The 16,027-nt window shown below is 41.4% G+C and overlaps 1 protein-coding gene across 3 annotated transcripts in view; it reads right to left on the bottom strand.

The window, feature by feature from the left end:
- The window catches only part of LOC100335177 (RNA exonuclease 1 homolog), a 44,523-nt gene that overhangs the window by 8,389 nt on the left and 20,107 nt on the right, over window positions 1-16,027 (bottom strand). For all 3 annotated transcript variants that reach the window (XM_002707832.7, XM_059889356.1, XM_059889355.1), the window contains 6 exons: window positions 11,623-11,719; window positions 9,576-9,638; window positions 8,055-8,204; window positions 6,290-6,403; window positions 1,880-1,953; window positions 1,587-1,694 (listed from right to left, as the gene is read on the bottom strand). In XM_002707832.7, the coding sequence (XP_002707878.4) occupies window positions 1,587-1,694; window positions 1,880-1,953; window positions 6,290-6,403; window positions 8,055-8,204; window positions 9,576-9,638; window positions 11,623-11,719 (606 nt within the window). The remainder of the gene's footprint in view (window positions 1-1,586; window positions 1,695-1,879; window positions 1,954-6,289; window positions 6,404-8,054; window positions 8,205-9,575; window positions 9,639-11,622; window positions 11,720-16,027) is intronic.

Raw genomic sequence — 16,027 nt, 5'->3', positions numbered from 1 at the left:
TGAATTTTCAACTTAATTACATTTTTACTGAAGTTAACATTGTTGTATAACATTATGTAAACTTCACGTATACAGCATTGTACGTTGACTTCTGTATACACTACAGTGCACTTCAGCACTGAAATGTGGTTTTCACCTTCACCAGACAGTTGAGCCCCTTACCCATCTTACCCTGCCCTGCTTTCCCTCTGGTAGCGGCTACTCTTTTCACTACAGCTACGTGTTTGTTTGCTAGTGGATGTCATACTGGACAACACAGTTATAAACCTCGTTGAGTGGGGAAAAAAAATCCAAACTATGGTTACATAAACCTGGCACCATAGAGGACAACATGGTAATGAAATCTGATTTCTAAGCCAGAAGCAGCTTTAACTGTCTCCGATTAAAAACCTAAGTTTGAAACTGTATGTTGCTCTTCTATAATTATAGTCCACAAATCTGCTCCCCAAATATGCCACAAGGAATAAAAATTGTATGTTTTGTTAAAGATGACTGTCCACATGATGTCTGACACATACAAAGCACTCTGTCATATATCAGTGTATCGGATTCTCACCATCACTGGGGGATTATCATTAACCTCATAATTGACAGATCAGATCATCCAGGACTTGCCTGATAAGCCGTGGAGCTTCCCAGCTCTCAGATTCCAAGTTCTGCTTTCCCCCTACTATTTAGTACTGATTCTCATATAAAAGAAGATAAATCCCTATAAATATTTTACTGTCTCTATAAACAACAGTTTGTTAAAAATTAAAGCTTTTATAATGGTTTGGGGCGGGGAAGGCGATGGCACCCCACTCCAGTACTCTTGCCTGGAAAATCCCATGGATGGAGGAGCCCGGTGGGCTGCAGTCCATGGGGTCGCAAAGAGTCAGACACAACTGAGTGACTTCACTTTCACTTTTCACTTTCCTGCACCGGAGAAGGAAATGGCAACCCACTCCAGTGTTCTTGCCTGGAGAATCCCAGGGACGGGGGAGCCTGGTGGGCTGCCGTCTATGGGGTTGCACAGAATCGGACACAACTGAAGCGACTTAGCAGCAGCAATGGTTTGGGGGATAACAGCAGTGTTAATAACACTTTCCACCCATGTAATTTCAGCAATGTAATGAGTAGAACAAGCAGTGATTATGTATAAAAAGAATCAATAGGTAATAGAAAAAGGATCATAGGCCAACTCCTGGCTCCATCGCTAAGTGCAGAAAGTGAAGTCGCTCAGCCGAGTCGGACTCTTTGCGACCCCATGGACTGTAGCCTGCCAGGGTCCTCCGTCCACAGGATTTTCCAGGCAAGGGTACCAGCGTGGGTTGCCACTGCCTTCTCCAGGGGATCTTTAAGACCCAGGGATCAAACCCGGGTCTCCCGTACAACCAGCAGATGCTTTCCCATCTGAGCCACCGGGGAAGCCCTAGTGCCTAGCCCTAAGTGCTGGGACCCAGCCAAGTCACTTAATTCTTTTTCAGCTACAGTTGCTTCACCCAAAACATGTGAACAGCATTGCAGAGCTATGTGGGACTGAGAGAGAAAGCCTGGGAAAGTTCCTTACACACATATACATGAGGTAAAACGTACAACCAACGTACCGCCTCACAGCTCATGGCAAACACACAGGGATTCCTGTCGAGGGCTGGGAACTTGACCAATGTCTTCACAAAGCCCCCTAGGTTTTCTTTTTGGTTATGAACATGATGCTGAAACAAACATTGCCAAGTAAGTTACCGTGTATTTTGGCAAGAGGAATTAAGCTCATAAAAATTTCACCACCTGAAAATCAGTGAATTAATAATAGACCAAATGTTCATCGATCCTCTAGGTCTGTGCAGCAGACAGCGACTCTGGTTCTGACACAAATAGAATTCTGGGCAGCAAGCCCTACCTTGGCGACCTGACACCCGGGGGATCCAAGAACACCTTTGCAACAGCTGTACTGCCTTCCTAAGCCACCAAGGACTGCAAACCACACAAAAAAGAAAGATCAAATGAGCAAGCTTGACAAGGCAGAGTGGCTAACTCCCAGAGCATCTTACCCTCAAAGAGCATTAAGACTTTACCATGCAAGTGATCTAAGGTCTAAAACTCTGTATAGTTATTTTGTATAGTTACTTTTCTAGCTTTTATGTAACAAACAGGAAAAACTGACTCCAGGAAGCAGAATTCTCGGGGGTTGCATTTTTTTGTTGTTTTTTTTGGCTGCACTGGGTCTTAGGTGTGGCACGTGGGATCTTCAATGCATCACGTGGGATCTTTTCCACAGGGCGCATGGATATCTAGTTGTGACCCACGGGCTCAGTAGTTGTGGTGCCTGGGCTTAGGTCTCTGAGCAGGATCAAACCCCAGTCCGCTGCATTGTAAGGCAGATTCTTTACCACTGGGCCAACAGGGAAGTTGCCAGGGGTTGGATTCTGAAGGTGAGTTATAACTGCGCATGTCCTGAATGCCTTCCTCCCCTTCTTCCCTTCGCTCCCCTATCATTTGTCCTGATCTTCAGCTCCTTGCCTAGTGTCCCTTCTTTACCCTGCTTAACTCTACCTCAGCCATCCTCTCTAAATTCTACTCTCTTTCTCTCTTTGCTGGAACCCTGTGGTGGCTCCAACCACCAGCCTCTCCCTTTCTGTATCTGAGTTGTTGATCTGACCCAAGAAACATCACCCAGTTACACGGCCTGAGACCATAACACAGATGCTGTCCCCAACCCTGGCAGGACCTCCAAAATCCCAACATTCTCTTCTTCCACTCCTTTGGCCAGACACTTGGCACATTCTCACAGCAACAATGCCAAGCCTTCATCTCTCTCCTTTTTCTCTCTCTCCAATCTTCCATATCACCTGTACCCTTATCCACCCAAGCCCTTCTTCCCTCTGGCCCAAGGAAATGTTCCCCCAACTGTTCCCTATAACCCCCTCTGCCTACAGTGATTTCTGTACCAGTTTTTCTATAAAATGCGGTTAGTTTAAATGTGCTTCTTCAAGCACATTCTCATTACATTACTTTCCTCAAATGCTTCATTTGTACATTACAAATCAAATGCAAATTTCTCATGCTGGCACTTCTGGCTTACTTATCCAATTTTGATATCTTACAGCTTTATCTTATCTTCTCCCGAGATGAGAAAGAGAGCCAAGAACCAGTGTTAACAGAGCACAGCTTGTAAGCCAGGACGTGGGCACATCAGCTCACTAAACTGCCACGCAAAGCTCTTTCTATGAATGTGGAAACAAAAGCTCAGAGAGCTTCAGAAGCCTGCCCAAGGTCTCAGAGAAAGTAAGTGATAAAACAGACCCAAATCTCAGGTCCACCAGCTCCGAAGGCCCCTCCTGTTCATGACGTCGTGTGCTCTAGTGATCCCCTCCTGTTCATGACGTCGTGTGCTCTAGTGATCCCCTCCTGTTCATGACGTCGTGTGCTCTAGTGATCCCATCCTGTTCATGACGTCGTGTGCTCTAGTGATCCCATCCTGTTCATGACGTCGTTGCCCTAGTGATCCCATCCTGTTCATGACGTCGTTGCCCTAGTGATCCCATCCTGTTCATGACGTCGTGTTCTCTAGGGATCCCCTCCTGTTCATGACGTCGTGTGCTCTAGTGATCCCATCCTGTTCATGACGTCGTATGCTCTAGCGATCCCATCCTGTTCATGACGTCGTGTGCTCTAGTGATCCCATCCTGTTCATGACGTCGTGTGCTCTAGGGATCCCACCCAGTCGCAGTCTGCTACTCTTATTCTCTGCAGTGTCTTCCTCTTTTTCCTCCCTTTTGGAATCTACAGTCCCCCCTACCCTCTAAAGCTAATCCCAAACACTCAGGTCAAATTTAAGTTTACTTAATCTTTACTTTGGTATTTAATCTTTATTTTGTTGTTGGTCAGTTGCTAAGTCATGTCCGACTCTTGCAAACCCACTGTAGCCTGCCAGGCTCCTCTGTCCATGGGATTTCGCAGACAAGAATACTAGAATGGGTTGCCATTTCTTTCTCCAGGGGATCTGCCCAACCCAGGGATCAAACCCTCGTCTCCTACATTGGCAGGTGGATTCTTTACCACTAAGCCAGCTGGGAATCTTCACTACATTATTTGTTCTTATATTTCTTCTGTAATACAATCATATCCACTGTTCCTCTCTACTTCCTCTGCCCTACTTTTATTCATACCACTTATTATGATAATAGCATTTCTACTCGTGTCTATATCTACATAAATGATTCATCTGTTCACCATCTATATACACCTACAGCCTGTATTAGGTACCAAGCTAAGTGACAGCCTGATGATGGGGAGAAAAAAAGAGGGATGGACCCTCCAAAACCTTGCAGTCTTTCAGGCACAGCAGATAAATTACTAAATCATTACAAAATGCAGTCATGTGCTACCAAAGCCACTGACAGCATGTTGTGATAGAAGAGGGACAACCTATTTAACTTTTATTACAGTTGCTTTACAGTGTTGGGCTAGCACATCTGCTGTACAGCAAACTGAATCAGTTATATGTATGCATATATTCCCTCTTTTTAGATTTCCTTCCCATTTAGGAAGGAGGAACTATTTTAGATCATGGGGTTGGGAAAGAACCTTGAGGAGATCATATTTAAGCAGAGACCTAAGGAATGAGATTTGTGGTGCTGGAGAAGATTTTTGAGAGTCCCTTGGACAGCAAGGAGATCAAACCAGTCAATCCTAAAGGAAGTCAACCCTGAATATTCATTGGAAGGTCTGGTGCTGAAGCTGAAGCTCCAATATTTTGGCCACCTGATGCAAAGAGCTGACCCACTGGGAAAAAACAAAACAAAACTGATGCTGGGAAAGACTGAGGGCAGGAGGAGAAGGGGCAACAGAGGATGAGATGGTTGGAGGGCATCACCGACTCACTGGACATGAGTGTTAACAAGCTCCAGGAGATAGTAAAGGACAGGAAAGCCTGGTGTGCAGCTGTCCATGGGGTCACAAGATTCGGACATGACTTAGCGACTGATCAACAACAAACGATGAGAGGAAACCAGCTGTGCGAAAGGGACAGGAGACAGCAGGTTAGAAGGTACCTTTTGAGGTGGCCAGTGTGGCATGAAGATAACCATGGAAAGGGTACAAGATCTGGCATCGGGGTAGAGGTCAAATCTGGCAGGGTTGACAAAGTTACTGAAGAACGTTCATGAAAGCAGAGGAGTGAGGTAAACAGAACTGTGATGTAAAAATTATTCTCGGGGTTGCTGGGTGAGAAATAGACTGGGGAGGGGCAGTGAATACCGGAAAAGGCATAGCAGATGGAGTGAGCCTAGAAGGACGCTGCAGCAGTTTAGGATGGAAGTGAGGGTGGTGTGGTTCTGGCAGGGGCAGTGGGGGGGGGGGGGGCGGCGGGCAGTGGGGCAGAAGAGATGCTTCTGAGGTAAAGTAAGTGGGATGTGGCCACTCTGAGATGACAGGGCTCACCAGGGGATTCCCTGGCGGCCCAGTGGTTAGGACTCAGCTGTGGCCCCAGGGTTTAATCCCCAGTCAGAGAACTAAGATCCCACAAGCCACGTGGCACAAAGAAAAACCCTTGCATTCTAAACAGATGGATGGATAAATAAATAAAAATGTTAAAAGAAAGAGTGTGCCAGAGGGAGATGATGATGACCGTGCCCAGGTTTTTTGGTTCGAGTAGGAAAAATCACCATCTGAGGGGGCTGTTGGGAGTTTACTGTGCTGCAGGGGAAAATGGGGGCCAGGCTGGGGAATCAAGTGTGTGTTCCTTCTCTCTCAGGGCGGGGTGGGGCAAGGAATTGAAGCTATTAGCAACAAAATTACTCTAATGCTGGCCTGTGAGAAGTGGGTAAAGTCAACAGGTAACTGCCTGATATGTATGGTAAGCTCAGGTGTGACTCTTTGTGACCCTATGGACTATAGCCTACCAGGCTCCTCTGTCCATGGGACTCTCCAAGCAAGAATGCTGGAGTGGGTTGCCATTTCCCCTCCTCCAGGGGATCTTCCCAACCCACGGATGGAACCCAAGTCTCTTATGCCTCCTTCATTGGCAGGAGGATTCTTTACTGCTAGCGCCACCTGGCAAGCCCCAGCAGCTTGAATTGAGGTCCTAAAAGGGCAGAAGAGTAGTCACAGACATGCCTCTTGAGCCAGCGAGCTCCAGCTAAGTTAAGTGATGCCCAGAAGTGGGTGTGTACAATGGAAACTTCATAATCAACAGTTTCTCTCTACCAGGTTGTATTTAAAAATACATATTGAAATGAATATCCCACCTTTCTACTGATTTGGCACCGGCTCGGCTTGTCAAATAAATGAAACAGAACCAGATACTCACCTTTATGACTCAACACTCGGCCAAAGTGGTAGTGACATTCCTCTGTCCTGCTGTGTCTGCCTGTAGAAGTCACACCGTAGATCTTCCCACATCGACAGCAGGTCTTCCTAGAAGCTAGAACAGGAGAATTGTTCCTGAAGAGATGGCAGGAAAAACGAGGACCTGAGTGCAGGGCCTTGCCTCTGCATTCCTGATCCTGGCATGAGCACAGACTCAGCATGATCACGAAGTACCAGGGAAAGAACAGGACTGTGTGAAGGAGTGCTTACAGCTGAGCCATCTCCTGCGTCAGGAATGACATGGCTCAGAACAGGCCTTCTCCTGACTCCACAGTCAACCCTCCACCAGGCAGTTGTGGTTGCAGCACCACAACCTGACTGTCACCAGCTTGAATTGTCATCTACTCTAGTACATAGTTGGAGAAGGGAATGGCTTCCTACTCCAGTATTCCTGCCTGGGAATTCCATGGGGCTACAGTCCATGGGGTCGCACAGTCGGACATGACTGAGCGAATTTCACTTTCACTAGTACACAGTAACTCCTGAATTAGGACCCGTGCCTTCCTTTTAGACACAGAGATCTGTTTAAGTCACTGAGAGTATATCTGGGCTTTTTCACTAGACCCATTTCTGTCTTAATTTTCTTGCTCATGTTCGTGTGACGTGTGGGACCTTAGATCCCCAAGCAGGGCTCAAACCCGAACACCCAGCACTGGACGGCCACGGAAGTCCCTGGACCCATTTATGAATACTTGTTTTTCATTAATGACCCTCAAGCTGGCTCTGATGGTGATGATGATGGTGACAACTCTTATGTGAGTGCCTTTTATGAGATTATGAAGCAAGCACTGTGCCAAGCGGCTCAGCTGCACAGTTTTAATGGACTCTCATGAACCCGATGGGGGTAGCGACCGTCATCTCATTATTCAGAGGCTGGGAGGGTCACTTGTGACTGATTCAACATCCCGGCCCAGATCTGCCCGACGTCCTCCTTCCGAGTCCAGGTTCTTAACCGTTAAGTGTACTGCCTTCCAATGAGAGGATTTAAAGAGAAGGGAAAACAAATGGTGAAAATAATCCCAAGACACAAGTTCCAAAGACATAAAAGATGAAGATAAATATCTTCTAACCGATGAAAAATATTTATATAAGTGCATTTCAAACTCTGATGGGCCTAAGATTTGACAGTTGTGTTAATATTAAATACTCCCTTGCTCTCTCTTTTTTGCAAGGGGAGGAAATAGGTATAAATACATTAAGTATGGAGAAAATATTTGGAGAAAATATAAAATAATAAGAGTAATTGTAAGTCTTTTTATAAGAATTCCTAGTGAAAGGGTACGAAGTATACAGAATACAGCACTGCCTACATATGTACAGGGATACATATGAAGCAGAAGCGTCAGTCAGACTCCTTGGGTTCAAATCCTGGTTCTCCCACTTACTTCCTGAGTGAACTCTGAAATAATTTGACCTCCCTAACCCTTAGTTTCCTCACTGGTATAAAGGGAGGTAGTAATAGCACTTACCTGAAAATGGTTACTAAGAAGACTTAGTAAAATTGATTAGGTACATAAAGCACTTAGAGACTCAGAACAAAATGAAACAGAAAAGGGAAAGCAAACGAAAGGCAGTTATGTTTCTACCTGCAGTTTAATGATGCTGGCCACAATTCTTGTGTTCATCGGAAAATATCAGAACACTGGGACTCTTATGGCTCCAGTCTCAGTACACAGAAAGGGTAATTTTCAGATCCATATACTTACGATCATTTACACAAGTTTTTGTCGTGCCTGGGTTTAAAAGAATACTCCCTGGTTTTTCAGGGTTGGGCTGGGGGTAGTTATTTTCTCGTAACTGTTCTTCAGTTAGAAGGTAGTCTTTAAGATGTCTGTAGAGCATAATTCCTGTGAGTCCTAAGAGAAAAAGAAAAGCCATTCAATACAATTTAAATAGCATTTTTTTCCTTTTTTTAAGAGATGGTAAGGTTAGAGTCTGTCAACCCTTTTGGATATGAAATAGCAGAATTCTGATTAACTTAAGTAAGATGATAGCCTCAAAGAGTCCACGTCTTTGTATCCTTTAATAACAACAACAAATCAATATTGTTCCCTGGACCACGTGATGTCCTAAGCTTTGGGAAGCAGATGGTAAAGTAAGAATTACATCAGTAATAGCTGGTGCATATTAAATACACCAAAACCCATTCTAAGGACACTGATTTAAACTTTACACTAGAGACTTCCTTGGTTGGTCCTGTGCTTAAGACTCTGCACTCTCGGTACAGTGGGTGTGGATTCAATCCCTGGTAGGCGAGACTAGGATCCTGCACGCCTGCCACGAGGCACAGCCAAAAAATGAAAAAAAAAAAAAAAAAAAGTGGAATCTAAATAAATAAAAATAAACTTTATATTAACCCAGAACGGCATGTGAACTGACTTCATTTTTACAGATGAGTTAAATGAGGTTCAGAAAAGTCACGACACGTGACCGAGTCACACAGCACAGTTGGTACACCTAGGTTTTCTGGCTTGAAATCTTAACAATTCTTAATATTTACTCAGATAAGAATAGTACAAAAGCTTATAAGCAGGAGATAGTGGGGAAAATGATGACTCTCACAAGGGCAAAAGAGTTCAAGTTCAAAAAGAATCTCTTTCCAACATCAGTAACCCAGTCCCAGATGCCCTCACTCCAATGAACTTTCAAGGTTACTCTATTTCTAAAAACTCTAGCAGAATTTACTAGACACTCTTTAGCAAACTCTTTTAAAAGTTGCTTTAAATCCTTTTGTTATGAAAAGGACTGGGAGATTCTAAAAGCATCAACATTGTTTCAATCCTTACATAGGAGACATTTTTTTAAAGAGAAGCACAGCCATCTGTTTTAATAAAAACACAACCAAATTCAAATATTTTCTCTACCTTCTTTCTTATTCTAAATTCAGATTTTGAAACTGTATTCAGACCTACTGATCGGAATCTGCATTTTTAAGAAGATTTCCAGGTATTCCAATGCAGGTACAATTTGAAAATTTAAGCAGCACTACTTACTAACTAGACATACATTAACTACAAAAAAAAAAAAAAAAAAGTTGAGAATTCAACCCAAATATTATTTAAAAGTCCACTTTTTCATCCCCAATTTATACTAATTTTTAAAAAGGATATACATGTACAAAGTATGCAGTTGATCCTTCATAATAATTTAAAAGCTGTAGTAAACCAAATTTACTTTCCCTTTAAAGTCACAATTACAAAGGCGTATCATTATCACAGTAAGCTTACCATTTTTCGTTTCATTCTTTTTCAATCCAGTTGTCTTATTATCATCATTGCTTCCAGACATATCTAAAACACACAGGATCTTTTCTCCTGAGATGATGAATTACTTTTGTCTACTTCATAAAAACATACAGAACATAAAAATGTCTCTAGTGTAGTAAGATATTTCTTTTCATTTTAAAACATCCAACCAGCCTGTGAGAACAAACATCTTCAGAATCAATTCCAAACTGGGAAAAAGTTAAATCTACTCAACTACTAAAAAGGTCAGGGTATCACATTTGCTAAAATGAATACATTTTGACTCCTGGATAGAGTATGTTTAAATTTGAGCCATTTGAGTAACCAAATGTGTTGGCTGATCTGTATTATAGATTCCATATAAGGGAATGGGTTTTACATCATCATTTACCACAACTGTAACAGCTTGCAAACCATCTCTATTTTCATTGGGAATATTTATACTATGTATTTAGACCTGCATGTTTTATTTCTGTGTGCTATATTTAACATGAGAAAAAGGGAGAAAAGCTAGAATGCCATGAAAATATTAATCTAAGATCTTGTATTTTAATACATGTATTTATGTCTACTTAAAGTACTGTACATTAAAAAAATGCCATAAAGAAATGGTCACTGAGGAACAGTTTTTATATTCTTGAGAATGGAATAGCTTTTCAAAGCATGACACAAAACCCAGAAGCCAGAAAGAAGGGATTGACTACATTGTGAAAATAACTTCTATATTATAAAAAAAAAAAAAAAACTTTATAAATAAGGCTGACACACAAGTGCCAAACTGAAGACAGTATCTGCAGCATAGTAAAAGAGCACACGGAATAGGCTGTCCCGAATGCACAGAACAATTTAAAAAGTGGACGTGGGGGCAGAAGGATGCAAAGAGCAAATTTATAAAAAGAGAAATAAAGGTCTTCAACTTCATAGTAATTAAAAATACTAAGATAACTGTTTTTTTTTTTTTTTTTTACTATATCTTCACACTTTTTGAAACAGGATAAATGAGAAAGTTTGGCAAGATGTAAGGAAAACCATATACTTCATTATTGGTAGGGAAATTAAATGGGCAAACCCTTTCTGGGGTGGTTAACAATATTTACCAATTTTAAACATGCAGACAGACCTTTTCTGCTAGCACAAGCTCAGGTTTAAATAAGGTCACATATATTTATCACAGAGTTTATACTCGAAAAATATGAGCAATCTAACTATCCAAAAGTGTTTGGTTGATCCATATTACAGATTCCATATAACGGAATATTTACAATATAGGTTCTATACAATGTAGAGTTTCATACAGTCCATAGAAAGTATGATATAGATCTAAGTATGAACATGGATTCCAGATTAGCTGACTAAAGACTTTTATGATACCTAAGAAAAGTGAGACATACTATACATAAAATGATTGTATTCATTAATATTATACACATCTCTGTAGTCATGTAAAGAAGGGTAGGTATGAGAGATCTGGAAGACAGCTGTCTTTGTTTTGTTTTGTTTTAAAAAAGATGCTTTTCTGTATTATTTGAACTCATTGCCATGTATTCTCAATGGGTATCATACTGTTTCCAAAGGAGTAAAATTGGCTCTTGAGGAATGAGAAAAATCTTAGATATCACAATGGTATGTGGCTCTCCAAAACTCCTTAACTGACAAAACATTATCACTCAGTACTTAATTTTACTGGGGGAGGTAGAAAAAAATAGGTTTATTAGGCAGACAATAATGATTTTTTAAAAGTTCAGAACTACTCTTCCACATGGAGGTGAGTTATTTTTATATTCAGAAATCAAATATAAATATATCAGTGATAATCTCATCAGTGAGGTTATATTTACACGGCTAATTTCAAATCTAACTGGTTATTTTCAACAACAAAAAATGCCACCTGCACATTTTACTTCAGAGAATATTTAAAACATACACTTCATTGAATATCTAAAAACAACCCTGCTAATGAAGAAAACACGTTCAGTGTTAGGTGTTAATCACAAGTGTTTATCTTACTATTTAATTGAAAAGAATTTACCTTGGTCTCTCAGCTTCTTAAGAGTATTTATTGCTATGTTCACATACATATTTTGACTGCTACAGTGTTCATAAATGACTTTTTCTTCTGTTTTAGCCTAAATCACAAAGTGAATAACAAAATGAAAATATTAAATCCAAACTCTATGAAGAATAAATGTCATCTGCAACACATGAATAAATATGACAAAATACTTGTCTTACTCAAGGGATGGAGGGAAATGGTGCCACAAATAAAAACAATTTATTTTACATTTTTGTGTTTATATTTTTTGAGAAGAAACAACACTAAATTTAATCCCATGAAGCTAATTCAAGAGCCAGGCACTTATCTTCATAAATTAAAGACCACTGTATTTTTGTAGTGTGTGCATGGTGCAAAGCTTCCTCAATGTCATGAACTCATCTGATTCTCAATGAACAGAGAATCTACTGTAACAGAGACACATACTGTTATAGTGTTCTCATTTAAAAGGCAAGGAAACTAATGCTCAAAGTGACTAAATAACTTGCATAAGATCACACAGCAAAGGAAAGACATGGTCCTCTTTTCATTATCTTTTTTCTATTAGTTACTTTCATAAACCCCTTAATTACTATTTTTATACCATAACTCAATATGACAGGTCAGTAAGAAGGGATGAAGTAAAAGAACCAAGTTCGTGTTAGTTGCTCAGTCATGTCCGACTCTTTGCGACTCCATGGACTGCAGCCCACCAGGCTCTTCTGTCCATGAGATTTTGCAGGCAAGGATACTGGAGTGGGTTGCCATTTCCTTCTCCAGGGGATATTCCCAACCCAGGGATCGAACCCAGGTCTCCTGCACTGCAGGCAGATCCTGTACCGACTGAGCTACAAGGGAAGCCCAATAAATTGTATATTATATTAATAATTTATTGTGTACCTAGTATGTACAGGTTTGGTGTAAATTTGTTAAATGTTTTCTCCTTTAATCTTCATTGTGATTCTACGAGGATCACCAATTTATATGAGGAAATGGAGGCTCAAGAAAAGTCAGTGTCTTGCCTACTCCTGCAGAGCTGCAAATTGAATCTACGTGTGCCCAGGGGCCTCAGAAAGGAGTCTCCTCACTACAATAAATCATCACAAAGAGACCACTATGGGGGTTTGGAGAGAGTACCTAAAGACAGGACAGAGATGCTGAAAAAGACAAAGCTGGAAGAAAAGGGGTAACGTTTCTCTTAGAGAGGCTCTTCTTTGGTTTCTCTTTGCCATTATTCTTTAACGTACACAGAATCCTAGAGGTGACAGACGTTTGCAATGGCAAGACAAGAACCTTCACAAACTGTCCCACACAAACAATAAAAAATACTGGTGAAATAACTAATCCAACCATTTCAAAACTCTGAAAATTAGATAAAGCCAAATGAAAAAAAAAAAAAAAAAAAAACCCAAAAGTTGTCTAAGAGACACTTTGAACCTCAGTAAGACAGCGTGCGCTCCACCATTTTATCTTCAGGCTGTTCCCACTCCCTTTTCTCCCCAGCTTAGTGGCATCATAGCTGCAAAAAAAAAAAAAAAAAGGAGCCTGGTAGCCAACAGAAAGGACAGACCTCTTTCAGAGCTACATTAAAAGCATCATCCCTAGAGCACAGTCAATATTTTGTATGAACAACCAGCTCTCTGGAAAAATCTCTATTCTCAGGGGGCAGTCAGTATTTGATTTGACACAGAACTCAACTTATTAGAGGAAAAATTAAAAACCTATCCCTCCCGAGTTCAATGTTCAAACTACACACAATTGCAGTCACTTTACATGCTGCTGCTGCTGCTAAGTCGCTTCAGTCGTGTCTGACTCTGTGCGACCCCATAGACGGCCTCCCACCAGGCTCCCCCGTCCCTGGGATTCTCTAGGCAAGAACACTGGAGTGGGTTGCCATTTCCTTCTCCAATGCATGAAAGTGAAAAGTGAAAGTGAAGTCACTCAGTTGTGTCTGACTCTTAGTGACCCCATGGACTGCAGCCTACCAGGCTCCTCCGTCCATGGGATTTTCGAGGCAAGAGTACTGGAGTGGGGTGCCATTGCCTTCTCCGATTTTATATGCTAACAAGGTAATAATGCTCAAAATCCTTCAAGCTAGGCGTCAACAGTACACGAACCGAGAACCTCCAGATTCAGAAAAGGCAGAGGAACTAGAGATCAAACTGCCAACGTCTGTTGGGTCATAGAAAAAGCAAGGGAATTCCAGAAAAGCATCTACTTCATGTCACTGACTATGCTCAAGCGTTTGACTGTCTGGATCACAACAGACTGGAAAATTCTGAAAGAGATGAGAATATCAGACCACCTTACCTGCCTCCTGAAAAATCTGTATGCAGGTCAAGAAGCAATAGTTAGAACTGGACATGGAACAACAGACTGGTTCAAAATTGGGAAAGGAGTATATATATTGTCACCCTGGTTATTTAACTTACGTGCAGAGTACATCATGCAAAATGCTGGACTGGGTGAAGTTCAAACTAGAATCAAGATTGCTGGGAGAAATATCAATAACGTCAGATAGGCAGATGACACCACCCTCATGGCAGAAAGTGAAGAGGCACTAAAGAGTCTCTTGATGAAAGTGAAAGAGGAGAGTGAAAAAGCTAGCTTAAAACTCAGCATCCAAAAAATTAAGATCATGGCATCCAGTTCCATCACTTCATGGCAAATAGACAGGGAAACAATGAAAACAGTGAATGACTTTATTTCCTTGGGCTCCAAAATCACTGCGGATGGTGACTGCAGTCATGAAATTAAAAGACGCTTGCTTCCTGGAAGAAAAGCTATGGCCAATCAAGACAGCCTTTTAAAAGGCAGAGACATCACTTTGTCGACAAAGGTTCATATGGTCAAAACTATAGTTTTTCATGTATGAATGTGAGAGTTGGACCATAAAAAAGGCTGAGAGTCGAAGAATTGATACTTTCAAACTGTGGTGTTAGAGAAGACTCTTGAAAGTCCCTTGGACTGCGTGGAGATCAAACCAGTTAATCCTAAGGGAAATCAACCCTGAATATTCACTGGAATGACTCTTACTGAAGCAGAAGCTCCAATTCTTTGGCTACCTGATGCAAAAATCCGACTCACTGGAAAAGACCTTGATGCTGGGAAAGACTGAAGGCAAGAAGAGAATGGGGCGACAGAGCATGAAACGGTTGGATGGCATCATCAACTGAATGGATGTGAGTTTGAACAAACTCAGAGAGATAGTGAAGGACAAGGAAGCCTGGCATGCTGCAGTCCATAGGGTCACAAAGAATTGGACACAACTGAGTGAGTGAACAGCAACAATCCCCTGGAGTATTCTCAAAGCAGTAGCACCTGGGTGGTAACATGGCAGGTACCTAAGGCTAGGATTTCAGTTGGGTAAACAAGAACCTGACCAGAAATGTAAAAGGAAATCTTGGGGAAACTAGAGGACCACAAGAGACTTTGAAAAGCTCTGACATATTTCTAGGGCATAAAAGGTGACCCAAGAAAGATTTGGAAAAGAGAAGTTCCCATGAACTCATTCACAGCTGGGCTTGAAACCCTGCACAAAATGGAAGTAAAAGCTAAGACTGTCTTATAAACAAGTTTGAAGGCATGCCTTCTCACAAAGATCCCCTAGGCATTTAAGAAACTTTGCTAAGTCACTGGCTGATAACTAAATTGTGTTGATACAGGGTGAATCCTAAAATTAAAAGTGAAGCGAAAGTCACTCAGTCGTGTCCGATTCTTTGTGACCCCATGGACAACACAGTCCACAGAATTCTCCAGGCCAGAATACTGGAGTGGGTAGCCTATCCTTCTCCAGCAGACCTTCCTGACCCAGGAATCGAACTGGGGTCTACTGTACTGTAGGCAGATTCTTTACCAACTGAGCTATCAGGGAAGTCCAGATTAAAAATAAAAGAATTTTTAAAATGCCGCCAGAGAACTTAGTATCCATACACTGGCAACAATATAGAATCTACAAGATTATATCAGAAAAGACAGTAAACAAGTAACAAGCAACAAGAAAAAAATTAACAAAAACCTAGCAAAAAATAAATATCTATCTGATGTTAGATCTATTCCAATACATTATTTAACTGTATGGTTTTCTACAAAAAGTCATGACACATGTAAAGAAGCAGGAAAATATCACAAACAGGGGGAAAAAAAAGCAGCCAAGAGAAAATGTTCTTGAGAAAGCCCAAATTTTGGACTTAATAGACACAGACTTTTGGTCTTTTAAAGAAAAAAACGATAAAGGACAGAAATGGTAGAGGCCTAGTAGAAGCTGAAGAGAACAAGAAGAGATGGAAAGAATACACAGAACGGTACAAAAAAAATCTTAATGAACTGGATAACCATGATGGGATGGTCAGTCACCCAGAGCCAGACATTTTGGAGTGGGAAGTGAGGTGGGCCTTAGGAA

This window comes from Bos taurus, chromosome 8, assembly GCF_002263795.3.
Source record: "Bos taurus isolate L1 Dominette 01449 registration number 42190680 breed Hereford chromosome 8, ARS-UCD2.0, whole genome shotgun sequence".
In the NCBI taxonomy this organism is placed as follows: Eukaryota; Metazoa; Chordata; class Mammalia; order Artiodactyla; family Bovidae; genus Bos; species Bos taurus.
The sequence above is the reverse complement of the archived record's forward strand: the minus strand, read 5'-3'. Positions and strand labels throughout refer to the sequence as shown.